We start from the raw sequence: 26,913 nt of genomic DNA on the forward strand, positions 1-26,913 counted from the left end.
GGGTAGTGATTTCTGACAGTCTCAAAATGGGTGAACAGTGCAGTCAGGCTGTAGGAAAAGCAAGTAGGATGCTTGGCTGCATAGCTAGAGGTAGAACAAGCAGGAAGAGGGAGATTGTGATCCCTCTGTATAGAGTGCTGGTGAGACCCCATTTGGAATATTGTGTTCAGTTCTGGAGACCTCACCTACAAAAAGATATTGACAAAATTGAATGGGCCAAAGACAGGCTACAAGAATGGTGGAAGGTCTTAAGCTTAAAACATATCAGGAAAGACTTCATGAACTCAATCTGTATAAAAGGGGGGACATGATCGAAACATTTAAATATGTTAAAGGGTTAAATAAGGGAAGTGTTTTTAATAGGAAAATGAACACAAGAACAAGGGGACACAATCTGAAGTTAGTTGGGGGAAAGATCAAAAGCAACATGAGAAAATATTATTTTACTGAAAGAGTAGTAGATCCTTGGAACAAACTTCCAGCAGACGTGGTTGGTAAATCCACAGTAACTTAATTTAAACATGCCTGGGATAAACATATATCCATCCTAAGATAAAATACAGGAAATAGTATAAGGGCAGACTAGATGGACCATGAGGTCTTTTTCTGCCATCAATCTTCTATGTTTCTATGTAACCCTCTGTTTGAAGGGTTTCCTGCCTAAGCAGGGGGTTGGACTAGAAAACCTCCAAGCTACCAATTCTGTTATTATATACTTCCCCAGCCTGCTGACTTGACCTACTGGCTGGCAAATTCTGGAAGTTGAAGTCCACAAGTCTTTAAAGTTGCCAGGGTTGGAGACTCCTGATGTAGATGGCCTTTCTGGCCTCTTCCAACTCTATCATTCATGTCTGGCTGAAGAATTCTGGGAGTTGACCTCCACAAGTCTTAAAAGTTGCCAAGATGGGAGTCCTTTGCTTTTAAGATCTACTTTGCAAAGGAAGGTCAGGTCAATGTAACATCTGGTGAAAGGCCAAGGAGACAATTGACTTTATCCATCTCTATGGCAGGAAGCACTGTTTCATCAATTAGATGCCTTGCCTTCCTCCAGGACCTGTTTTGACTAGTTTAGGTCAGACCTACTGAAAGATCAAGGAGATAGTTGACTTGTTCCATCTCCAAGGGAGTTTGATGTCCACATCCTACTAGGCAATCGGATGTTTTTTCTTCTCCAGAATCTAGTCTGGAAATGGACAGGATTGAAAACGCAGAACAATTCAACCCCTAGTGAAAAATTCAAGATAATTGACTCTCTCTCTCTCACCATGTCCAAGAGAGTTTGATGTCCACCTCTTTACTGGGCATATTCTCTGCTTAGGATCAGCTTTGTCTCAAATTATGTAAAAAATTCCTCCCAGATTTTGTATTGCCCATCCTTTTTATTTTTATCAACTGGAGCCCCCCATTCTCTCTTGCAATTTTCAGTTTAGTGCCTGATGATTGAATTGTATGATTCAAGAGAATTAGACTTCCCAATTGTCACTGTTCTTGTTAGAATAGAATGCCGAGGTTAGACTAGAATAGTGCTGGTAGGGACCTTGGAGGTCTTCTAGTCCACCCTCCATACCAAACAGTCGTAACTTCGTAAGTAAAGGACTATGTCACCCTGCTCAGATCAGTTCTGGCCACAATTTGAGGACTCAATTCCAATCATAAGTTGAGGATGCCTTTGTCTTCTGCACTTAATTCATAAGTGTCAGGGTTAAGTCATAAGAGTCAGGGTTCCAAGTAGCATCAAAATTTAAATCAGAGTCCGAGGCAAAGTGTTTCTCAGATACTCAAATACAACATATTAGCAAAGCCAAATCTAAAGCTGCCTGAATCTGAAACTATGAGGTTTTCTCCACCCAGTTTAAAGTTCATTCTCTTTCTCTCACACCCGAAAGTCCATCATGTTGATCAGTCTTCATCTGGCAATGTGTCCATCACTCCCATCAGCTTCCGGGCAGGTACTGAACAAAGGATGACCTTGAGAATCTAGAAGGAACTTGTTATAGCTACATCTCTACATCCCTTATGCAGCACAGCACAAATACATTCTGAAGCATAATATGTGGTAGGCCAAAGTCTCCAAGTGAACAATGGTTTTGGCCTGACTGTAAGTTGAAGACTTCCTGTATCTCCTGCACTTAATTCCGGCTGTAAATTGAGGGCGTCCTGTTTCTTCTAGGCTCAATTGTGGTTGTAAGGCAAGGGCTGCCTGTATCTTCTGGGCTTAATTCCGGCTGTAAGTTGAGGGCATCCTGTATCTTCTGGGTTCAATCCAGGTTGTAAGTTGATGGCTGCTGTATCTCTTGGGCTTAATTCCAGTTGTAAAGCGAGGGCTGCCTGTATCTTACAGGAAGCTGGGTTCAAAGCGATACAACTAGTGCCATCTGACCTGCATCTGTGGGGCAGGGTAATCTGCAGGCCAGTTCACCCCAGTGCGACCCCAACGCATTCAGGCTCTTCAGATAAAGAGTCTCGCTGCTGCGTTGTCGTCCCCCCCCTCGCAACAGCTGTTAACCGCAAGGAAATGTCCTTGGACAGATGTTCTCTGCGCAGGCTGCCTTCCTTCCATGGCAAGAATACTTTTCTCCACCAAGAGCAAAGGGGGAGGGGGGATCACTGTATTTCTGCCCCTTGCTGAGTAGGCCAAGGGGAACTGGAGGAAAGGCGATTAAGCTCTCCCTAATCCATCATTCACTTTCCTCAAGGTGTCTCTTTCGGCAGCTGTCAGAAGTCACCCTGGCAACTGGGCTAGGGGACCGGGTGGCTTCTGCAATTTTTCCTCCCCACTTTTAAATGTTCAAACTCCTTTTGACTCTGTCCCGGTTCTGTCCCTTCGGAACTGCCTTAGCCTGGGAGCTCTGGTGTGAAGGATGAGGCAAGCAACAGGCCAGGTTGTAGCAAGGTTAGGATCGGGGACAGTATTGGGTTGGTACCAGAACGATGCAGGACACTGTCCCAGTAGGAAAAATGGAGCTGTGCGCGCTGCTTCAGCTGATTGGCGGGTGAGCGCGGGTGTCGGCACCAAGTTTGAATTAAATGTGTGGTTGTGAATGAATCGGCTGATTGATTTTACTATACTGTATTGGGTTTTTAGTTTGCAATTTTTGATTGATTACATTTGTTGCTGTATTGTTTACATTGTATCCTGTGAGACGCCCCAAGTCTTTGGAGAAGGGGTGCATACAAATCTAACAAACAAACAAACAAACAAATATAATATAATAATAACAACAACAACAATAATAATAATATAGATAGATGGCTATCCAGAAACCACTAAGAACAATAAAAGCTAAAACGGCTAGAAATAATCTGAACTAAATCTTTAAAGTCACAACCTAGCGGTCAACAATATAGTTGACAAATTAATAGCAAAGCTCTTTGGATGGTATCATCATAAATCTATGGAGTTAAAATTTGACTATATAAGATCCAAATATAAGCAAAACAAGAATGAAAATGTAAATTATGTTAACCTTAACTTATATATGTTATCCCTAATTAGTGATAAGTTACTATATATTAACTTGATATATTCATAAAAATCACTTTTTATAGTCACAGCGTTAAGTTTTTACTTTTACGATGTGTACCACCTACAGTTCACGTTTTGGAAATGTTAATTTAATGTTTTGTTATGTGCTCTGTGTTAGGTTTGTTTTCTTTTCTTTTTTATAATCGGTAAAAATTAATAATAATAATAATAATAATAATAATAATAATAATAATAATAATTTGGCTTCTGCGTAGGCGTCGGAAACCAAATTTCACACAAGGACGCATGCATGAGTGAAATTTCAGCAATTTCAGAAATTTTTACTGATTTTTTTTTTGCTTCTGCGCCTGCGCTGCCTCTGCCAGGCGCCCACAGCGAATGGTGTGGAAAGAGGCTTTAGGGTGCCGTTCGAAGCTTCACCCAGCTGCAGAGGGTGATCCTCCTTGTCTAGCAGCAGGTCCACCACACCGTTCAGTGGTAGTGGTAGAAGGATTTAGGGGTAGTGATTTCTGACAGTCTCAAAATGGGTGAGCAGTGTGGTCGGGCAGTAGGAAAGGCAAGTAGGATGCTTGGCTGCATAGCTAGAGGTATAACAAGCAGGAAGAGGGAGATTGTGATCCCCTTATATAGAGCGCTGGTGAGACCACATTTGGAGTACTGTGTTCAGTTCTGGAGACCTCACCTACAAAAAGATATTGACAAAATTGAACGGGTCCAAAGACGGGCTACAAGAATGGTGGAAGGTCTGAAGTATAAAACGTATCAGGAAAGACTTAATGAACTCAATCTGTATAGTCTGGAAGACAGAAGGAAAAGGGGGGACATGATCAAAACATTTAAATATGTTAAAGGGTTAAATAGGGTTCAGGAGGGAAGTGTTTTTAACAGGAAAGTGAACACAAGAACAAGGGGACACAATCTGAAGTTAGTTGGGGGAAAGATCAAGGGCAACATGAGAAAATATTATTTTACTGAAAGAGTAGTAGATCCTTGGAACAAACTTCCAGCAGACGTGGTTGGTAAATCCACAGTAACCGAATTTAAACATGCCTGGGATAAACATATATCCATTGTAAGATAAAATACAGGAAATAGTAAAAGGGCAGACTAGATGGACCATGAGGTCTTTTTCTGCCGTCAGTCTTCTATGTTTCTACCCCGGCACCCGCCGAGAGCAACAAGAACCCACGCAGCCGCCACACCACGCCCCACCTGCCCGCCTTCTCTTCTGGGCTCGGAGCAGCGTGCAACCGGGAAAACACTCCCCATCTGGGGGAATCGATGTGCAGAAGCAAACAAAAAACTAAAAAACAACCCAGCAAAAATCACCTAAATCTTGCTCATGCGCACGTCCTCATGCGAGATTTAGATTCCGGCGCCTGCGCAGAAGCTGAATCTTGTGCCAAGGTGCGCGGGAGTGTGCCGGGGTTGCGGACCTCTGCTGGAAGTGCACTGGTAGCTGCGGTGATGAGGAGCCCTTGCCTGATTGGGGAGAAATCCATGGGGAAGCTGTGGGTATAAGGAACTGAGAGGAAAGCAATCTTCGGGGCGCGGGGTGGCTTTTTTCTGCATCTGATATTGGTTGGATGAGGTCTGTCTAAATAGGTCTTTTATGGGAAAGAAAGGAAGGAAGGGACAGAGAGAAGGAGGGAAGGGATATGATGGAAGGGAGGGGAGGAGGGAAGGAAGGAAGGAAGATGTGATGGATGGAAGGGAGGGAGGGAGGGAAGAAGATGTGATGGATGAATGGAAGAAGGAAGAATGGCTGGCTGGAAGGAAGGAAGGAAGGAAGGAATATATGGGTGGGAAGGAAGGAAGGTAGGTGTGATGAGTGGATGGGAGGAAGGGAGGGAGATGTGGTGGATGAATGTAAGAAGAGAGGAAGAATGAATGGAAGGAAGGAAGGAAGGAAGGAAGGGTGATGTGATGGATGAATGGCGTGACATGGTGTGAAATGGAATGGAATAGAAATAGAAGAATGGAATGGAACAGGACAGAACAGAATAGAATTGAATAAGGAATTAGGAATTAGGAATTAGGAATAGACTAGGAATAAGAATAGAATAGAATAGGGGATTAGGAATTAGGAATAGAATAGGAATAAGAATAGAATAGAATAGAATAGAATTTTTATTAGGCAAGTTTGATTGGACACACAAGGAATTTGTCTTGATGCATTGTGGTAAATTTACCACAGATAAGTGAAATTAAAAATAGTCAGTTTATTAATCCAATAACAGAAATATACCGCTAATTCTAATCCCTGATATATATATATATATTTACAAACTCCCTCCACTAAATCAAATCACAACATGCCAGACGCTAAGATGAAAGAACATAGATAAAAGCAATTTAAACTAAGCCGAAAGTGAAATTAAGAAAAGGAGATGACAACACTATTTCTAAGAGTCGGGAACATTATGAAAAGAAGGGAAAGTAGGAGGAAAAAAAAGACTCAAGATTAGGTTATTTCCCCCCATGCTTTACAGCACTCAGGATTTGCAGCAGAGCGTTCAGAATTAATGAATAAAAATACAGTACTTCACGGAATCAATTTTTACTCCCCCCTTTTTTTCCATTTAACACAACATGAAATGTCCATTTTCACGATGATGCGCCTAAGTGCTGAGCTCTCGTTGGCCAAAAACATCCCTTCGTTTATTCTCCTTATAATCTTCTCCAGGATGACAGAGAGATCATCTCGAGGTCTCCAAATCCAGGGGGGCGGAAAAGGCTTCACCACTGACCATTCTGTTTCTTCTCTCTCTGCTCTAGGCTACCTCACGGTCAGCATCGAGCCTCTTCCGCCCGTAGTAGTGGGCGACGCCGTGACCCTGAAATGTAACTTCAAGACCGACGGAAGAATGAGAGAAATCGTCTGGTATCGGGTGAGTCCAGTTTGTCTTCTCCAGAGGCTCATGGATGACTCTTCAACACAGTGGCTCTCAACCTGGGGGGGGGGAGGAACTGGACCCCTTTGGGAGGGCCATAGAACCATTTCACAGGGTTCGCCTAAGACCATGAGGAAAGTCAAATTTCCCACAGTGTTAGGAACTAAAGTTTCTATAGTGGTACCTCTACCTGAGACCACCTCTACTTACGAACTTTTCTAGATAAGAACCGGGTGTTCAAGATTTTCTTTGCCTCTTCTCAAGAACCATTTTCCACTTACAAACTCGAGCCTCCGAAACTGTAACTAGAAAAGGCAGGGAAAAGCCTCCGTGGGGCCTCTCTAGGAATCTCCTAGGAGGAAGCAGGGCTGGAAAAAGCGGGGAGAAGCCTCCGTAGGGCCTCTCTAGGAATCTCCTGGGAGGAAGCAGCACCTCCACCCTCCCTGTGGTTTCCCCAATCGCACACAATATTTGCTTTTACATTGATTCCTATGGGGAAAATTGCTTCTTCTTACAAAGTTTTCTACTTAAGAACCTGGTCATGGAACGAATTAAGTTCGTAAGTAGAGGTACCACTTTATTCTGGCACCTTGGAATATTTTTTTACAATCTGACCAATCAGGCATTTACAGTGGGGGGGTGTCCCTCTGACCTTCCTGCCAATCGGCTTCAAGCTCTCTCTATATATACTAGAACTGGAAAAGGTGCAAAAGAGGGCAACAGGAATGATCAAGGAAATGGAGCACCTCCCTTGCGAAGCCAGGTTGCAACGCCTTGGTCTCTTCAGCCTTGAAAAATGGCGTTTATATACTTCGGCGATCCAAGTGTATAAAATCATGCATGGGATAGAAAAGCCGAATAGAGAAAAATATTTTCTCTATCACACAATACTAGGACAAGGGGGCACTCCCTAAAGCTCCTAGGAAAGAAAGTGAGGACAAATAAAGGGAAATATTTCTTCACCCAGAGGGTCGTTGGTTTATGGAATTCCCTTCCAGAAGAGGTCGTGGATAGCTTCAACTCAGGATTAGACAGATTCATGGATGCCAAGTGTATAGGTGGTTATTGAAATGGCTATCCAAGTGCTGCCTCTATGTTGGTTGAGGCAGGCAGGGTTCCCTTGGGTCCCATTTGTTGGGGGTCAAGGGAAAGGGAGGGTTTTGCCTTCTCTTTCTACTCAAGATCCCATTGTACAATTGGGGGGCCGCTGTGTGACACAGAATGCTGGACTCGATGGTCTTTGGCCCGATTCGGCATGGCTCTTCTTATGTTCTTAGGTACTCTGTTGGGAGAATTGGCGCTAGACTTATGGCTGGGGGTCACCACCACATGAGGAACTGGATTAAGGGATCTTGCGGCATTAGAAAAGTTGAGAACCACTCCTGTAACAGGGTAAACAAGAGTTGGAAGGGGCCTTGGAGGTCTTCTAGCTCAACCCTCTGCTCAAGCAGGAGGCCCTATGCCAGGGGTCGGCAACTTTAAACACTCAAAGAGCCACAAAGGTCCTAACCGGAAGCCCCCCCATTCAATTCTGCAGCTGACCGGAAGTCCGTTTTTCCCACCATAGAGTCTCCTCCTAGTGGGGCGTCTTTTTTCCTCTGCCTGTCCTAACCAAAAACTCTATCAATTGTGGAGCCGACTGGTGACAGGGAGCCCCAGCAGAGAGCCACATGCGACTCCAGAGCTGTGGGTCGCTGACCTATGCCCTATCCCATTCCAGACAAAGGATCGTCCAGTTTCTTCTTCAAAGCCTCCAGTGATGCAGCACACACAACATATGGAGGCAAGTTGTTGCAGTGGTTTGATTGTCCACACTGTCAGGAAATTTCTCCTTAATTCCAGGTTGCTTCTCTCCTGGATTAGTTTCCATCCATTGCTCCTTGTCCTGCCATCCCCATTGCTCCTTGTCCTGCCATCCCCAACACACACGCTCTTTTTTTCTGACAGCCCCTCAGATGTTGGAAGACGTCTATCTTGTCCTTCATTGGGTTGGCATTTTGACGCAATTCTCAACCCCCAGAGGTAGCCTTGAAAGTGGCGATCCCCTTATCCTTGGCATGTTGCAAAACTCTGAATTTTACCATCCTATCCTATCCTATCCTATCCTATTCCACTCTACTATATTTCCTATTCCTAATTCTATTCTATTCTATTCTTCTATTCCATTCCACGCCACGTCACGTCACGCCATTCATCCATCACATCACCCTTCCTTCCTTTCTTCCTTCCTTTCTTCCTCCATTCATCACATCTCCCTCCCTCCCTCCCTTTCATACATTCATTCACACCTTCCTTCCTTCCTTCCTTTCCATCCACCTACCCACCCATCATATATTCCTTCCAGCCAGCCATCACATTACCTTCTCTCCCTCCCTCCCTTCCATCCATCCATTCATCACACCTTCCTTCCTATTCTATTCTATCCTATCCTATTCTACCATTATTCCTATTCTACTCTACTCTATTTCCTACTCCTACTTCTTATTCCACTCTACTCTACTCTATTCTACTCTACTCTATTCTCTGTCTGAATTTTTGCCTCCTTTTAACAACCAGTGGAGCTTTCTGGCTGACACACCCGAAAACACACATGTAAATTGTCCTGCGTCTATTAGCAATCTGTGTCAACACAATTTACTTCTGGATCATCTGAATGGAGTCAGAAGGAGCCTTATCTGCAAACCCATTAAATTTTCAGATTGGGAACTGAATTGAAAAGCTGTATTCAATTGCCATTCAACCTTAACTCTTGCCCTCAGTGATTTCTTTGGCCAACCTTGAAAAAAAATGAGGGGAAAAAATTGTTGTTCTGTATCTTATCGCTTTGCCCCTAGCAATCTTGCTCTCTCTATATATATGTATCTATATCTATTTAGAATTCAGTTGTATTCTTGCTGGCATTCTGTGCAAGGTCATTTCTTCAAAAAATGGAAATATTTTCAACATGCTTCGATTTGGAAATGACTCAATCCCACCTGCCATCAGATCAAAATGGCAAAATTGGAGCAATTGTGCGAATTCAAAGAAGGGGCTTAGCTGATATGTACGCCCTGAACGCTGGTGTGCAAAAGACTCGGACCAAATTAGGCGTTTATTCAGCATTTCTTTAATCTGCCCGTCGACTGAAGCATTCTGGATAGATGATAAAGATATATCAAATATATCTTAAATAATAATAATACATAAATAATAGCAGCAGACTGCACCATGGACGAGAATGAGAAAAGAGAATAGAGTATAAAAGCCATCATGTCTTTGGAATAGGAATGGGTGAAATGGTTTCTGTTTAATTTCTCCAAACAAAAGCCCTTTTTTCAGTTGGAAAAGAGATCCCACAGGCTCAAAGGAGACATCAGTTCTTTTAAAAAAAGAGAGAATTGATGCACGACAAAAACTTCCGTTAGGCAAAAATAAATAAATGAAAATTGGCCTTCTTCTCTAGACTCCTTTTAGGGGAAACGCAGTACAGCGGTACCTCTACTTACGAACTTAATTCGTTTTGTGACTAGGGTCTTAAGTAGAAAAGTTTGGAAGAAGAAAATAATGCATGCGATTGGGGAAACCACTGGAAGGGTGGAGGTCCTCTTTTCTCCCAGGAGATTCCTAGACAGGCCTCACGGAGGCTTCTCCCTGCCTTTTCCGGCCGTGTTTCATCCCAGGAGATTCCTAGACAGGCCCCACAGAAGCTTCTCCTTGCCTTTTCCAGCCCTGTTTCCTCCCAGGAGATTCCTAGAGAGGCCCCATGGAGGCTTCTCCCTGTCTTTTCCGGCCGTGTTTCATCCCAGGAGATTCCTAGAGAGGCCTCACGGAGGCTTCTCCCCGCCTTTTCCGACCATGTTTCGTCCCAGGAGATTCCTAGAGAGGCCCCACAGAAGCTTCTCCTTGCCTTTTCCAGCCCTGTTTCCTCCCAGGAGATTCCTAGAGAGGCCCCATGTAGGCTTCTCCCTGCCTTTTCCAGCCCTGTTTCCTCCCAGGAGATTCTTAGACAGGCCCCACAGAGGCTTCTCCTTGCCTTTTCCGGCCCCCTTTCCTCCCAGGAGATTCCTAGAGGGGTCCCAACAGAGGCTTCTCTCCCTTCCTGTCTAGAAAAGTTCTGGGGGGTGAGGGAAGCTGTTTTCGCCCTCCACTGGCATTGAATTAAGGGTGTGAGCACTCGTGCATGCTCTTTCGGCACCCGAGGAAAAAAAGGTTCGCCATCACTGCCCTAGCCGTTGCCCTAGCTCAGCTCCAGCGCGCATATACGCTCTTGCCAGTTGACTTTCGGCTCATGCAGAGGCTCTGGGAAGGCATTTTAGCCCTCCATGGGCTTCAGAAAACTTCTGGAGGGCAAAAATGTGCCTACCAGGGTCACTGAAAGTTGGGAAATAGGATGTTTCCAGCCTCTGGAGGGCCTCCCAGGGAGCGGGCGAGGCCATTTTCACCTCCCCAAACTCCAGGAAAGACTCCAGGGTAGAGCAGCAGATGGGCCTACTGGGCTCATGGGAAATTGGGAAACAGAGCGTGGGGGTCATGCGCCCATGTTTGAGTGGCAGGGCATCATGGGGAGTAGTTGCATGCACATGGGCAGGAGGGTGGGGCACGGGGGGATTTAATTATGAGCCGAGGTGGTGCAGTGGGTAGAGTGCAGTACTGCAGGCCACTAAAGCTGACTGTAGATCTGCAGGTCAGCGGTTCAGATCTCATCACCAGCTCAAGGTTGACTCAGCCTTCCATCCTTCCGAGGTGGGTAAAATGAGGACCCGAATTGTGGGGGCGATATGCTGGCTCTTTTAAAGAGTGCTATTGCTAACATGTTGTAAGCCACTCTGAGTCTAAAGAGAAGGGCGGCATTAAAGAATAAATGAATAAATAAATAAATAAATAAATAAATAAATGGCGTGAGCGTGCACGTGTGTGTAATAGCATTGATATATGGTTATAGGAGGTTGGGCTAGAAGACCTCCAAGGTCCCTTCCAACTGTTCATTGAAAGGCACCAGATAAGAGATATTGGATGCAACAACAATTACAACAACAACAATAGGAACTGTCCCGTGCATTGGGCAGCTCTATACATTCATTTTTAATAAATAAATCAAATCATCTCCTCTATATGGTCCATGCAGCAGCTGGAATTTACACCCATGCCCTTTGCAAAAGATGGAAAGTGTTGCCGGGGAACATGTAGCATAGAATCCTAGCAGTCACCTCATTAAAAGTGAAGGCAAAAAAAATATTATTAAAATTAAAATACCGCCAGCCCTGTTTGCAGAACTGTGAATTGATGGTGATAATTAACCGCTGCGGTGTTTAATAGATTATCAAGATCGGTTAATTGATTGGACAACTCTTTGGAGAGATGAGAAAAAGGGGTCAGGTCATTTTTTTATTTTTTACAGAAATGATGCATTGTTTCTCATATCCGTTTTGCAAATCTTAAACTTCCTTAGAATAATCATTTCCCCCCCATCTGTCTGGCTGAAGGAAAGACCTGTTCAATATTACCTCCAAAAATGCATTAGATACAAGGTGATTATATATATATATATTCCCCCCTTCCTTCTTTTATTTCTTAACCAATTCTATGCAAATTTAAGCAAGAATTTAATTAAGGTCTCATTTAAACTTCCCATTGCTAATAGTAATAAAAGAGACCTGTTGAAACTGAGAATTTTCTTGCTGGGTGAAAAAATTGACACTTTATCTGTGAGAGATTAAAAAGGAAGATTTTTTTAAAAAAACAACACAGTATCTTTGCTCCTATGTAGTTGTCTGTCAGGCATGGGGGAACTGAGACATCTCCCCTTGCCTATGTAGTTTTATGTATGGTATGTTTGTGTGTATGCTTTTTTATATAATGGGGTTTTTTTTAGCTCTTTAATGTAAATTGTTATTTTAGATTTCAATATTAGATTTGTTATGGTATATTGTTTTTATCACTGCTGTGATCCACCCCGAGTCTATGGAGAGGGGTGGCATACAAATCTAAGAAAGAAAGAAAGAAAGAAAGAAAGATAGATAGATAGATAGATAGATAGATAGATAGATAGATAGATAGATAGATAGATAGATAGATAGATAGATGTAGATTGTTCTGAGTTCGGGTTTTGCCCCGTGTAATATTTTGAGTGTCTATGCGACGTTTCGGTGAAATCACATTCACCATCATCAGGCTGAAGTTTTAAGCTTCGTGCTGCTGTAAATATTTACAGCAGCACGAAGCTTAAAACTTCAGCCTGATGATGGTGAATGTGATTTCACCGAAACGTCGCATAGACACTCAAAATGGTTGGCATCCTTGAGTGAAGGTGCAAAGTCCGAATTGGCACATACGTTCCCGAATTTTGCTAATCTGCATGATTCCACTCCTGAGGTAGATGAGAAGCAGTACTTTTCTATTTTTAATCTGGAAATGGAAAGAGGGAGAGAGAGAGACAGAAAGAAAGAAAGAAAAGAAAGGAAAAGAAAGAAAGGAAAGAAAAGAAAAGAAGGGAGAAAGAAAAGGAAAGAAAAAAGAAAGAAGAAAGGAAAACAAATAAAAGAAAGGAGGAAGGAAAGAAAGAAAGGAAAGAAAGAAAGGGAAAGAAAATGAAAGGTAAGAAAAGAAGGGAGAAAGAAAGTGAAGGAAGGAAAGAAAAAGAAAGAAAGAAAGTGAGGGAGGAAGGAAGGGAAAGAAAAGAAGGGAGAAAGAAAGTGAAGGAAGGAAAGAAAAGAAGGGAGAAAGAAATAGAAAGGAAGGAAGGAAGAAAGAAAAAGAAAGAAAAGGAGGGAGGAAAGAAGGGAAAGAAAAGGAAGGAAGAAAGAAAGAAAGAGAAGGAAGGAAGGAAGGAAGAGAAAATTGCAACCCTTCCTAACAAATAAAATTGGCACACGAGCTGCCTTCTCACTACCTCCTTGTTATAGCCGCCTCCTTCCTAGAGAGCATGTTGGCCAACAGAGCTTAGAACAGGGCAATTATGAGGATCTGAACTTGCTTTGCTGCCAGGTTAGTGCCCAATGTTCCCACCGAGGGCAAATTTCAGAATTAAAGGGAGGAACCATTTCAACCTGTGCCAAGCAAACAGATGGCGAGTGCTGGGCTGTGTTTGGCCACAGGTGGGAAATTGCATTTTTGAACATTTGTGCCAGGCTGGGTGAATATTTCGTTAAGGACTAAAACACTCCTTAATGAGATTCTTCTGCATTCAGGGAATAGCTTGGCCTGGCCTTTCCTTTCCCTTCTTTTTCCCTCCCTCCCTCCCTCATTCATTCATCCATTCATCCATCCATCCATCCACCCATCCACCACATCTCCCTCTCTCCCTTCCCCCATCCATCCATCCATCCATCCATCATATCCTCCCTCCCTTCCTTCCCTCTCTCCCCTTCCTCCTTCCTTCCTTCCATCATTCCATTCATCCATCACATCTCCCTTCCCTCCCTCCTCCTTCCTTCCTTCCTTCCTTTCTTCGTTTCTTCCTTCCTTCTTTCATTCATTCATCACATCTCCCTTCTTCCCTTCCTTACTTCCTTCTTCCATTCATCACATCTCCCTCCTTTCTTCCATCCACCCACCCACCCACGCACCACATCTTCCTCCTTCCCTCCCTTCCAATTTGCAGTTTCCTTGGGTCTGGGTTCTGTGATGGCTTCGTGCGTTCTTGATGGTGGTGAGTTCTGATTCCGAACTGTTTGTTGCATTTCTTCTTTTTCTTGGTTAGGCGAACTCTGTGTCCTATCATAGACCTGCTCCAATCTCCCAGGAAGAAAAGCATTAAATTAAAGAAAATGCCATTTCAGGAAGCATTATTTCAACTCCCTTGGTGTTAGCGTGTTTCATTATATGGTGGGTACTTGTTTTCGCCCTTTGTACTCCCATCCTGCAACCTGGGGCAAAGTGAAATATTTACAATAGTGGTGTGATCCTTTCTGCATTTAGTGAGAATCATATATATATATATATATTTGAGCCATATATATATTTATTTTTTCCAGCTGCTTCTAAGTTGATTCTCATGGTTCACCAAGGAATCTAATATATTTTTTCTCTTTCTTAAGAGATAGAATCCTTTGTAGTTGCAACAGCACAATTTCATTATCAGGTCTCACGGCTCTTCTGCAGTTTGCAGAAATATCTCTTCATTCCCAGGAGAGGAAAGTCTATCAGGTGGTGTGGGTTGGGATGATTTTTTCTGTGGGTTGTTTTTTTCCTTGGTGCAGTCCCATCTAATAATTTTCTCACCTCTTGCACAACAGAGATAGTGACTGTGTCTCAACGAGTGTGTCATGGTAGGGGCAACCACGATTCACCAAACAGACTTTAGTTTGTAGATGGCTTAAGCTCCACCTGACGGCTTGTTCCAAGGGAATTTGGAAGAGCACCCTCAAAATTCCAATTGGGGGTCTCTCCTCTCCACGAAAGTGAAAAGAGGAGTGGAGGAGAGTGGATGTGAGGAAGAGAAGGGAAGAAGAGAAGAGGGAAAGAAGGAGAATGGGAGGAGGAGGAGGAGGAGAAAACGACAATGTAGTGAGAGAAGAGAGGAGAGGAAAATGGGAAAAGGAGAAGAGAAGGAGAATGGGAGGGAGAAAAGAGAAGAGAAGAAGGAAAGAATGGAAGAGGGAAGAGGAGAAGACAATGGAAGAGAGAGAAGAGAGGAGAGGAGAATGGGAAAGGAGAAGAGAAGGAGAATGGAAGGGGGAGAAGAGAAGAGGGAGAGACAGAAGGGAAGAGGAGAAGGAGAAAGAGAAGAAGACAATGGAAGGGAGAGAAGAAAAAAGTGAAGAGAAGAGAGAAAAATGGGAAAGGGAGAAGGAGAAGAGAAGAAGAATAGGGGGAGAAAAGAGAAGAGAAGAAGGAAAGGAGAATGGAAGGGGGTAGGAGAAGAAGACAATGGAAGGGAGAAAAGAGAGGAGAGGAGAATGGGAAAAGGAGAATGGAAGGGTGAGAAGAGAAGAAGGAGAATGGGAGGAGGAGAAGGAGAAAAAGAAGAAGACAAAGGAAGGGAGAGAAGAGAAAAGTGAAGAGAAGAGAGAAAAATGGGAAAGGGAGAAGGAGAAGAGAAGAAGAATAGGGGGAGAAAAGAGAAGAGAAGAAGGAAAGGAGAATGGAAGGGGGTAGGAGGAGAAGACAATGGAAGGGAGAAAAGAGAGGAGAGGAGAATGGGAAAAGGAGAATGGAAGGGTGAGAAGAGAAGAAGGAGAATGGGAGGAGGAGAAGGAGAAAAAGAAGAAGACAAAGGAAGGGAGAGAAGAGAAAAGTGAAGAGAAGAGAGAAAAATGGGAAAGGGAGAAGGAGAAGAGAAGAAGAATAGGGGGAGAAAAGAGAAGAGAAGAAGGAAAGGAGAATGGAAGAGGGTAGGAGGAGAAGACAATGGAAGGGAGAAAAGAGAGGAGAGGAGAATGGGAAAAGGAGAATGGAAGGGTGAGAAGAGAAGAAGGAGAATGGGAGGAGGAGAAGGAGAAAGAGAAGAAGACAATGGAAGGGAGAGAAGAGAAAAGTGAAGAAAAGAGAGAAAATGGGAAAGGGAGAAGGAGAAGAGAAGGAAAATGGGAGGGGGAGAAGACAAGAGGGAGGAGAAGAGGATGGGGAGAAGAGGGAGAAGGAGAAAAGAAAGAGAATGGGAGAGGGAGAGAGAAGAGAAGATACTTACTTTGTCTGTCCCTTCTGTATGCACCATGGAACTACTCAGTGGGGTGTTTTGTACATGGTTTGGGTCAAGGAAGGTCTTGAGGCTGTGCTTCAAACCGCCAACTTCCCTACCTTTGACTCCGAAGTCCCTGAGCCTCAAATACTGCTGAGAGTTGAAGCTGTCTTGGATCCCTTCTTCCTAAGGAAGGCATTTATAATCTGGACCATTTTGCTAGTCTGCACAGCTCACTGCCCCATATAAGTTGTCACTGGAATTTATTCAGAAGATTGCAATGAAATCTGGTGGTTGAGAAGAGCAAAGGACTTCTTCAGAGGAAGGAGTTTTACCCACCATGAAGACGACCATCAGAGCACGGGGCAGTCAATCTCTAGGGCTCAAGAGGAAGCTTAGGGCTCCTTCCCCATTGTGCCATGTCCTATGGCCATGATGGCGAACCTGTGGCATGCAGAGCCCTCTCCACAGGCACACGGACCACTGCAGAGCTCACTTCCACCGTGCATGCGCACACAGCTCCCGCTAGCCAGCTGATTTTTAGCGGTCTGCTGCACATCCCCAGGTTCCGGAGGCTCTCTTCGAGCCCCCGGGAGGGTGAAAATGGTCTCCCCCAGACTCTGGAGGCCCTCTGGATGGGCCAGGGTGAGTGCATACATTGGGAGAGTGCACGGGGGTGGGGAGAAAGTGGGGGAGGATTGTGTGCGCATGTGGGTGGGTGGGACGTGCGGGGATGTCACACACAATGCATTATGGGTGCCAGCATGTGGACGCTCACTATCACGCACCCGTTCAGCACGCAGCAAGAAGGTTAGCCATCATTGGGTCTCCATTCCTGCTTCCATTGTCAGCAAAGTGGGCTTCTTAATGATTGATCACTAGAGCTCCAGATTCCCAGGAATCCCGCCAAACATCCATTCTCCTCCGCCATAGGACTTTGGCACTCCTCTCCACTGGTTTTTTGATCTCTGCGAGGGGCATGGTAATTGTGCCAGTGACTCCCTCTCCGTGCTGGTACCAAGGTCACTGTATACTTACTGCCCTGCGGAGACCTGGGATAGATGCCAGCCTGTTGGCATGAGCTTCTGTAAACTCCTGGCCCCAGGGAAGGGTCTTGGCCAAGGACAAGTGGCAGCAGGCAGGGGCTTATGGCGCTCTTCCTTTCTTGAAGCTGCGTGGCACGATGCCAATCTTGAGCTCGTCTGCTGACTTCAACCATCGTTCGCTGGTCTTGCTTTAACCTCATGGACGTTTTGTGTGAGAGATGGTTAAGCTAAGGCAGTGATGGCAAACCTTTTTTTCCTCGGGTGCCGGAAAAGTGTGCATGCGTGCTATTGCGCAAGCGCCCACACCCAGTAATGGGCAGCCAAAAATTTTACTGCCACACTGTGGGTGTGGCTTACTTTGTGGGTGTGGCTTGATGGTCATGTGACCAGGTGTGAGTGGCTTGAGCGATTATCATTGTTCAAGTGAACTGTTAAGTCCTTGACTTACAACCTCACCAGGGTCGCTCTCTTGGGTGACAATTTGCTTCGTGTTTCCCGCGCTCTCCTTCCTGCCTCAGGCTGGGTAGCGAGGCGAACAGGTGCCGATCAGCTGTTGAGAAAAGAGGGGGGAGGAAATGGGCCCCCTGCAACTCCTGCCGGTCTCCCTGCCGCTTTCCGAGGAGGGGGAGGATGAAGATGGGAGGGTGGGATGGTCAGCTTCATTTCCGCCAGTGGAACTGCGTTCCACCCCATCCTGCCTGCTACCCACCCCTGCCCACACCCATAATTCAATGCCTGGGAAGGGCGAAAACTGCTTCCCCCATCCGCGGAGGCCCTGTGGAGGCTGGAAATGGCCTGTTTCCCAACTTCTGGTTGGCCCAGTAGGCTCGTGTTTTGCCCTCCCCAGGCTCCAAAGGCTTCCCTGGAGCCGGGGGAGGGTAAAAATGCCCTCTGGAAGCCAAAATCACCCTCCCAGGGCCTCTGCATGAGCCAAAAATCAGCTGACCAGCACACACATGCACATTGGAGCTGAGCTAGGGCAACGGCTTGCGTGCCAGCATTTGTGGCTCTGCGTGTCACCTGTGGCGCCCCTGCCATACGTTCACCGTCACTGAGCGAAGGCTTTTTTAAAAAAGAACCCCGACTTTTGGCATATTGATGTTTCCCATTAAAATAATCCAGCCATCGTATTAAGTGCTGGGCAGAAACTCAATTTGGAGAAGGGATTTCAGAGGCGGTTTAATTGAATCTTCAGATCTAATCAACTTTACAAATCGAATGGGATGGGAACGGATATCTCTAAATCAATTTGGAGCGTAGGAATGCTCCAGAATCACGTAGGATTGATTTTCCTAATTGATTCAAATTGTCGAATCGGAGCGATTTCCCCAAATTAAATCAATGATGCAAATAAGATTTTGGCCCAATGAACCAAATCAGATGGAGACGATACTTGAATCCTTCAAACCTGGAACGACGACATGGCAGACTGTGGTGGACTTTAGAAGGGTTTCTTTAACTCCGTCCTGCCCATCATAGCAGGGACGTGGTGGCTCAGGGGCTAAGACACTGAGCTTGTCGATCAGAAAGGCCGGCAATTTTGGCAGTTCGAATCCCTAGCGCTGCCTAAGGCAATGAGATCCCTCTGCCTCCTACCCTTTGGCTGAGCGCAGGACTAACCTTCACAAGCCCTGCAGGCTGGAACTGGAAAGTAAGGCCAACAACTTTGGCCTGCAGATACTTTCTGGAGGCAGGGGAGGTGAAAAACGGGGCGCACAGATGCCATAGTAGGCAAAAAAACTTGCAAAAATGGTCTGTTTGGGGGCAAAATACGGACTGGTTTTGGCCTGCACAATGCGGCTAGAGGTACACTACTTCAGACAGATGGTTATCTAACACCTTCTTAAAAACTTCCAGCATTCACAACTTCTGGAGGCAAGCTGTTCCACGGATCAATTGTTCTAACTGTCAGGAACTTTCTCCTTAGTTCTATATTGCTTCTCTCCTTGTTTAGTTTCCACCCATTGCTTCTTGTTCTACCCACAGGTGCTTTGGAGAATAGCTTGACTCCTCCTTCTTTGTGGCAACCCCTCAGATATTGGAAGACTGCTATTACGTCTCCCCTGGTCCTTCTTTTCATTAAACTAGCCATGCCCAGTTCCTGCAACCTAGTCCCCTAACCATCTTCGATGAAGAGAGATAGATAGACCCAGAAAGAGAGAGAGAGAGAGAGAGAGAAATATATTTCTCAAGCTCCTTAGGGCTGAGAAGAATTGATGCAAAACATTGGACTCCTAAGCAACTGGGGGAAAAAAAGATCTCAGCCAAAAGAGCTAAATGTAAACAAAAGTAAATAAAACACCCTGTGACTCAAAGAAAATTTCGAACGTTTGCCTTGTTAAAACTGAGCACTTTAGCAGTGGTGGTGGGAAAGGGTTCTTGGCTAGGTCACACATTTATCTCTAGCCTTCTAAAAAGGGTTATCCATATTTACAGTATGGATGGATGTATTATTAAACAGACTCACATAGCTACCAGAAGGCAGCAAACAAACTACAGCAGAAATGCAACAAAAAGACCCACTTAACAATTAAAACAAAGTTGAAGCTCTGATGAAATTTTGATATATGTATCAGGTCCCATTCGAGGTCCCAAGCGTCATCTTCAGGCTGGTGCTAAGAATGCCTCTACTTATGAACTTTTCTAGATAAGAACTGGGTGTTCAAGATTTTTTTTGCCTCTTCTCAAGAACCATTTTCCACTTACAAACCCGAGCCTCCAAAACTGTAACCGGAAAAGGCAGGGAGAAGCCTCCATGGAGCCTCTCTAGGAATCTCCTGGGAGGAAACAGGGCCGGAAAAGGCAGGGAGAAGCCTCCGTGGGGCCTCTCTAGCAATCTCCTGGGAGGAAACAGGGCCTCCACCCTCCCTGTGGTTTCCCCAATTGCTTTTACATTGATTCCTATGGATTCCTATGGGAAAAATTGCTTCTTCTTACAAATTTTTCTACTTAAGAACCTGGTCACGGAACGAATTAATTTCATAAGTAGAGGTACCACTGTATATATATTTTCTCATGCCAGCCATCCTGTGCCAGCTGGGGTTTGGGGAGGGGGCAGGCAGTTGGGGGGGGAGCCCGATTGCCTGTTTTTCTGAAGGTCAAAGAGAATTGGAGGCATCCAAATTGGAGCGAGGCTGTTCCTAAGGAAAATGCCAAGACTGAGAAGGCATTTTGGAAGGTCTATGGAGATTCTCTGTCATCCAGGTCATGGTTGTCCCAAAGGTGCTTTTTTAAAGAGGCAATTGGACTTTCTGGATTTTCTTTGAAGATGTTTTGCTTCTCACCCAGAAACTTCTTCAGCTCTGAATGGATGGTGGGGAATGGAAGGATTTATAGTCCTTGCAGAGCATAAATTCTCTCTCTCTCCCTCTTTCTTCTTCTCTGTCTCTCCCTCCCTCTCTCTCTTTCTCTCCCGCTCTCATTTTACCTCTCCCCCTCTCTCTCTTTCTCTCTCCCTCCCTTTCCCTCTTTCTCTCCCCCTCTCTTTCTCTCTCTCTCTCCCTCCCTCTCCCACTTTCTCTCGCCCCCTCTCTCTTTTTTGCTCTCCGTCTCCCTTTCTCTCTCTCCCTCTCTCTTCCCCCTCCTCTCTCTTTCTCCCCCTCTCCTCCTCTCTCTTTCTCTCTCCCACCCTCTCTTTCTCACTCTTTTTCTCCTTCTCCCTCTCTCTGCCTCCCTCTCTCCCTCTTTCTCTCTCCCCCTATTTCTTTTTCTCTCTCCCTCATTTTTCTGAAATGGTATGCCTGAGCAGTGGGATGGACTAGAAGACCTCCAAGGTCCCATTCAGATTGAAACTGCATGTTTCTCAACCCATGGAGCAAAGGATCGTTTTTTACTTCAAAGATCAAGTTGAGGCAGGTCTGACATCTGTGTTCTTTTAGAGTTTGGGTTTCGGTTCTGTAGGAAAAAAAGAAAACAATTTTGCTTCCTTGGAGACGTTTAGAGTACCTATTTTGTGTGCACATCACGCCTTCATGTGTGATGGTGTCTTGGCTGCGAGCGGAGGATTTTACAGCGTCCAACTCCCAAACAAAGAGCTTAGTTGGATTCAGAGGGCAAGCGTGATCCAGAAGGTGGCCTGAGATGGCCTCGCAAGCTACCGGCCGGGTTTCCTGAATGGCGGAGAAGAAAGAAGAAATTAATTGCAAAATGTGCAGGCTTTGAAGCCCATGGGCTGTTGGCTCGCGGAAGGTGTTGGCTTTGCCCAACGAAGATGGTTGAGGCCAGCAAGCACACTTCTGCAGATTTCCCAGCCATGAAAACCTTCGTGAGCTCTTTGGCCGAGATATTGTGACAGAAGGCGTGGGTGGTGTTTATAAGCCTCCCGCGGTCTCTTTTTTAAGGTCCTTTTTTTTGCAAAGAAAAAGGGTTAGATAAGGAGGGGGCTTGTGCGTCATATGCCCTCCCAATGCCAGAGATAGACCAGAGTGATTAATATGCACTGGACTGTAATGTCAGCTGGGCATGTCAGCTTCCTCTCGGATTTGGAGTTGGATATAGAAAATTGAAGGATAGAGTTGGATGGAACCTTGGAGATCTTCTAGTCCAACCCCCTGCTTGACCAGGTATATCGTTTCAGACAAATAATTGTCCGGTCTCTTTATAAAAGCCTCCAGTGATGGACACCCCCCCCCCGAATGTCTGAAGTCAAATTGTTCCATTCAATTGCTCTCCCCATTAGGCAATTTCTCCTTTGTTCTCTGTTGCTTCCCTCCCTGAGTATTTTTCAGACTATAAGGTTTGGGGGGGAAAAGAAGGGGGGGGACCTACCTACCAGGTATTCATCTGGCTAGCGTCCTTAGCCTGGTCAGCTTCACCACATTATTTGATACCCTGGTTAGGGCTGGAAAAAAAGTACTTTGGAGGGAGTAGCAATGAAGAAAAGCTTACAAAGACTTAGGGCTGGAAAAAACCTCTTCGGAGGGAGTAGCAATGAAAAAACCCTGCAAGCTGGGAAGATTGTTAGCACCTCGTTTAGTGCTGAAAAAACTTTTTTCTGGAGGGAGTAGCAATCAAAACAAGCCTGCAAGCCAGGAAGATTGTTAGCACTTTGTTATGACTGTGGAAAAAATATCTTTGGAGGGAGTAACAATGAAAAAATCCTGCAAGCTGGGAAGATTGTTAGCACCAAAACCTTTTTCCGGTGGGAGTAGCAATGAAAACAAGCATGCAACCAGGAACAGCTAAGAAGATCATTAGCACTTTGTTGGGGCTGGTGGAAAAAAAGCTTTGAAAAAGCTAAATTTGGAGTATAAGACACACCCAAATTTTCAGCCTCTTTTAGGGGGGGAAATGGCACATCTTATACTACGAAAAATACGGTATTTCGCTTCCATCCCTTGTTTCTCTTCTTGCCTTTGGGGCTTTGGAAAAGAGTTTGACCCACTCTTCTTTGTGGCAGCCCCTCAAATACTGGTATACTACTACAGTGGCATCTCTACTTACGGACTTAATTCGTTCCATGACCAGGTTCTTAAGTAGAAAAGTTTGTAAGAAGAAGCTATTTTTCCCATAGGAATCAATGTAAAAGCAGATAATGTGTGTGATTGGGGAAACCACAGGGAGGGTGGAGGCCCTGTTTCTTCCCAGGAGATTCCTATAGAGGCCCTACGGAGGCTTCTCCCTGCCTTTTCCGGTCCTGTTTCCTCCCAGGAGACTCCTAGAGAGTCCCCACGGAGGCTTCCACCCACTTTTTCCGGCCCTGCTTCCTCCCAGGAGATACCTAGAGAGGCCCCAAGGAGGCTTCTCCCCACCTTTTCTGGCCCTGTTTTCTCCCAGGAGATTCCTATAGAGACCGCATGGAGGCTTCTCCTCACCATTTCTGGCTCAGTTTCCTCCCAGGAGATTCCTAGAGAGGCCCCGTGGAGGCTTCTCCTGCCTTTTCCAGTTACAGTTTTGGAGGGTGCGCTGTGTAAGTGGAAAATGATTCTTGAGAAGAGGCAAAAAAATCTTGAGCACCCGGTTCTTATCTAGAAAAGTTCATAAGTAGAGGCGTTCTTAAGTAGAGGTACCACTGTATCATGTACCCCCAGTCCTTCTTTGCTCTAAACCCAGTTCCTGTAACCGTTCTTCCTATGTTTTAGCCTCCAGCCCTCCAATCATTCCTCCTGTTCATGATGTCCATAAGAATTGGAGACCTGAATTGGATGGGATTTGCTTTGGAAGGAACTTCAAGGAGCTCCTGTATGAAATATCATCAACAGCTTAAACTAAATTCCTCTTTTTTTAATGATCCTGCATTGGCCAGCTTGGGGGAGGGGGAAAAAAACCCTTGCTGTCTTTTACAATTGTTCAACACACTCCCACACAATTTCCAAATTAAACTTGGCATTTCAAACTCCCTGCAGAGTCTTGCTTTATACAAACCAAGAATGGGAGATTCTCCATGGTTTGAATCTTGAACAGGCTCAGTATTTGGGAAGAGAATAAAATAAAATAATATTCTAGGGAATGCAAATTAACAATTTCCCCCTCCAGACCAGGCATTCTTTGTTTTCAACTTATTCTCCAAAGTACTAGAGGGCAAAACAAGGAACAATGGATGGGAAGGAACAAGGAACTATTCAACAACAGGGCGTGCATCAGTGCACCAGTTTTTGCTAACACAGAACTGCCAATACAATACTCAGATTGAGGATTCCTTTTCCCCAAGTGCATTATTTTACATTTGGAAACATTAAACTGCAGTTTCTATTGCTTTGACCACTTATCTAGTAAAGCTAAATCATTTGCCATATTACAGAAGCCTCCAGGGATATCAACCCTATTGCATACTTTAGAGTTATTGGCAAATAGGCAAACCTCCCCCTATGTCACTCACAAGCATATTGAACAGACCCTTGTGGCACACCACCTGTAACCTGTCTCTGCTCAGAATACTCGCCATTAACCATAACTCTCTGATGTCTAAGCTTCAGCCAGCTGCAAATCCACTGAACTATCCAGGAATTAATTCCAATCTTCACTAATTTATCTATCAGCTCTTTATGTGGAACCGTATCAAAGGCTTTGCTGAAGTCCAGGTAGGCAATATCCATGGCACCACCTTCATCTAACACCTTTGTAACCAGGTTCTGCTCAGAATACTTGCCATTAACAACAACCCTCTGATATCTATGCTTCAGCCAGCTGTGATATTATTATATCTTTGTATATTATCAATACGTATTTGACAAAACAAATAAACAAGTAAATAAACAAACAGTTATGCAGTGGAACAGCTTGCCACCAGAAGTTGTGAATGCTCCATCACTGGAGGTTTTTAAGAAGATGTCAGCATGACTCCGAGCGCTCCCTCTGCCCCTGCGCATTTGCATGCTCCCTCCCACACTCGCCCTATGGGATGGGTCTCCGGAGTCCGGGGGAAGCCATTTTCATCCTCCCAGAGGCTCAAGAAAAACCTCCAGACCTGTGGATGCATCACACCCTCCACGCATGCACAGAAGATACCCCAAAATCATCTGGACGGTGGGAGACACGTGGGCATGTGCGGTAGAGCTGAGCCAAGCGATGGTTCGCGTGGCCACACAGACAGCTCTGCACAGTGAAGGGCTGCAAAAGTTGTTACTACCACACTGTGGCCGTGGCTTATTTTGTGGGTGTGGCTTGACAATCAAGCAACTGGGGGGGCTTAAAAGTCCTGTGACTGGCTTAAAGGTGGGCAACTTGACGTCACTTACGTCAAGGGTTAGGGTGCCTGGCCTCTCCTCGCCTCAAAGAGATACAATTTACCTACCTATTGACTATTATTGAACATCCAAAATATACTCTTTACTTCTATGAATGATGAGGCAGCAGCCATCTCGATCACCGGAACATAGAAACTTTAATAAAATCACTTAGCTTTCGTTAGCGTGCTGCTAACTTCGTCAGAGTTTTAAAATGCTTTATAAAGTGCTTTATAAAGCATTACTCAGTCTGCTCATTGCCCGCGTCACGGGGCCACACCCTTCCCTCCCCCCTGCGGTAAGCCTAATTGTGGGCTTAATCATGCTGGCTGAAGGGAGATCTACCTCTTTTGCTCGTGTTTGTTGCCTTTTTCCCTCCCCAAGGGAGGGGGTGGAATTGTGAGGCTTAATCCTGCTGGCTGTAGGGAGACCTGCCGCTTTTACTCGTGTCTGTTGCCTTTTTCCCTCCCCAAGGGAGGGGGTGGAGTTGTGAGGCAATGCTTCGGAGGTGTTTGGTATTCCTTTCTTCCCCCCATTGTCGTTGTTACTGTTTATAATGGTACATGTCTGCTCTTGCAATTTTTTTACCCATGTCCTCGTCCTAGGTCTACACTGTTCTAATCCCCCCTTGTTTCAAACCAAGGGAGGTCGCCTCCTAAAAGAAGCCTGGTTCTCGAATGAAAATTCTTTAAATAGACACATCGATATGCCATTGGCATACCAGGCTTTAAGGCACCAACAACGACTTAAAGGAGATGGGTCATTAAGATTGGACACAGCCCCCAGCAGAATTCCCCAGGCCAGACATAGAAACCAGCCAAATGAGGGTGGGATAACCCCCGAGAAACAAGGGAACATACTGGAGCAATACGGAGGTAGAGGTGGAGGGGCACAATTTAAGTCTAACATAGAGGACAAGGGGGGATTAGAACAGTGTAGACCTAGGACGAGGACATGGGTAAAAAAATTGCAAGAGCAGACATGTACCATTATAAATAGTAACAACGACAATGGGGGGAAGAAAGGAATACCAAACACCTCCGAAGCATTGCCTCACAACTCCACCCCCTCCCTTGGGGAGGGAAAAAGGCAACAGACACGAGTAAAAGCGGCAGGTCTCCCTACAGCCAGCAGGATTAAGCCTCACAATTCCACCCCCTCCCTTGGGGAGGGAAAAAGGCAACAAACACGAGCAAAAGAGGTAGATCTCCCTTCAGCCAGCATGATTAAGCCCACAATTAGGCTTACCGCAGGGGGGAGGGAAGGGTGTGGCCCCGTGACGCGGGCAATGAGCAGACTGAGTAATGCTTTATAAAGATGTTTGTCTCCCACGGCATTTTAAAACTCTGACGAAGTTAGCAGCACGCTAACGAAAGCTAAGTGGTTTTATTAAAGTTTCTATGTTCCGGTGATCGAGATGGCTGCTGCCTCATCATTCACGTATGTACCTGGAACTCGCATTTTTAGGACTATTCTTTACTTCTATGTATATATGCCACATGTGCACATACATATTACACACAGGCACACAAAAATATACATTATCTACTATATAAACTGTATGTGTGTGTATACACACACACACACACAGCTCTTCTAAAATTATACACATTCAACCTCATTTACTGTGATAGGAAAAATATGACCAGAGCCCAGAAGGGGAAAAATATGCTGTTTCTGTAACCTGCTCAGAGAGGGCTGTAAAAGGTTTATGAAGCGGTATATAAGTCTAAGTGCTATCACGGAATGAGGGTTGTCTGTACGGTCTTGTTTATTCAGCTTGTATTTGGTGTTCTGATTCTTTTTGCCAATGCGTAGGACAGAGTATATTTTGGCTGAGATTTGGAGTTGCCAGATGTTTTGACCATTCAGACACAAAGTCAAGGTCTTTTTGGAGAGTAGCTGTGTTATCGGTGGTGTTGAAAAGTTTAACATCGTCGGCTGTATCAGTCTCTGTCTCTAAAATTCTTCCCAACTGCTCCTCCAGTACCTTAATTAATTTTGGCCTTTCTAGGAGCTGCTTCTTCAGGTCTGACAACCGTTGCATCTTTTTTCCTGCTTGGTGGGGTGGTACCTCCGCACAGTGACGGGCTGCCAAGATTTTTACTGCCACACAGCGGGGGTGGCTTATTTTTTGGTGTGGCTTGATGGTCATGTGACCGGGTAGGAGTGGCTTAGAGGTCATGTGACTGGGTGGGAGTGGCTTGCCAACCAAGATAAGTTT

At 45.1% G+C, this 26,913-nt stretch overlaps 1 protein-coding gene across 1 annotated transcript in view; it reads left to right on the top strand.

The window, feature by feature from the left end:
- The window catches only part of IGSF21 (immunoglobin superfamily member 21), a 208,755-nt gene that overhangs the window by 80,123 nt on the left and 101,719 nt on the right, over positions 1-26,913 (top strand). Inside the window, exon 5 of the mRNA XM_070759725.1 lies at positions 6,266-6,378. Coding sequence (XP_070615826.1) covers positions 6,266-6,378 — 113 coding nt within the window. The remainder of the gene's footprint in view (positions 1-6,265; positions 6,379-26,913) is intronic.

This window comes from Erythrolamprus reginae, chromosome 8, assembly GCF_031021105.1.
Source record: "Erythrolamprus reginae isolate rEryReg1 chromosome 8, rEryReg1.hap1, whole genome shotgun sequence".
NCBI lineage: Eukaryota > Metazoa > Chordata > Lepidosauria > Squamata > Dipsadidae > Erythrolamprus > Erythrolamprus reginae.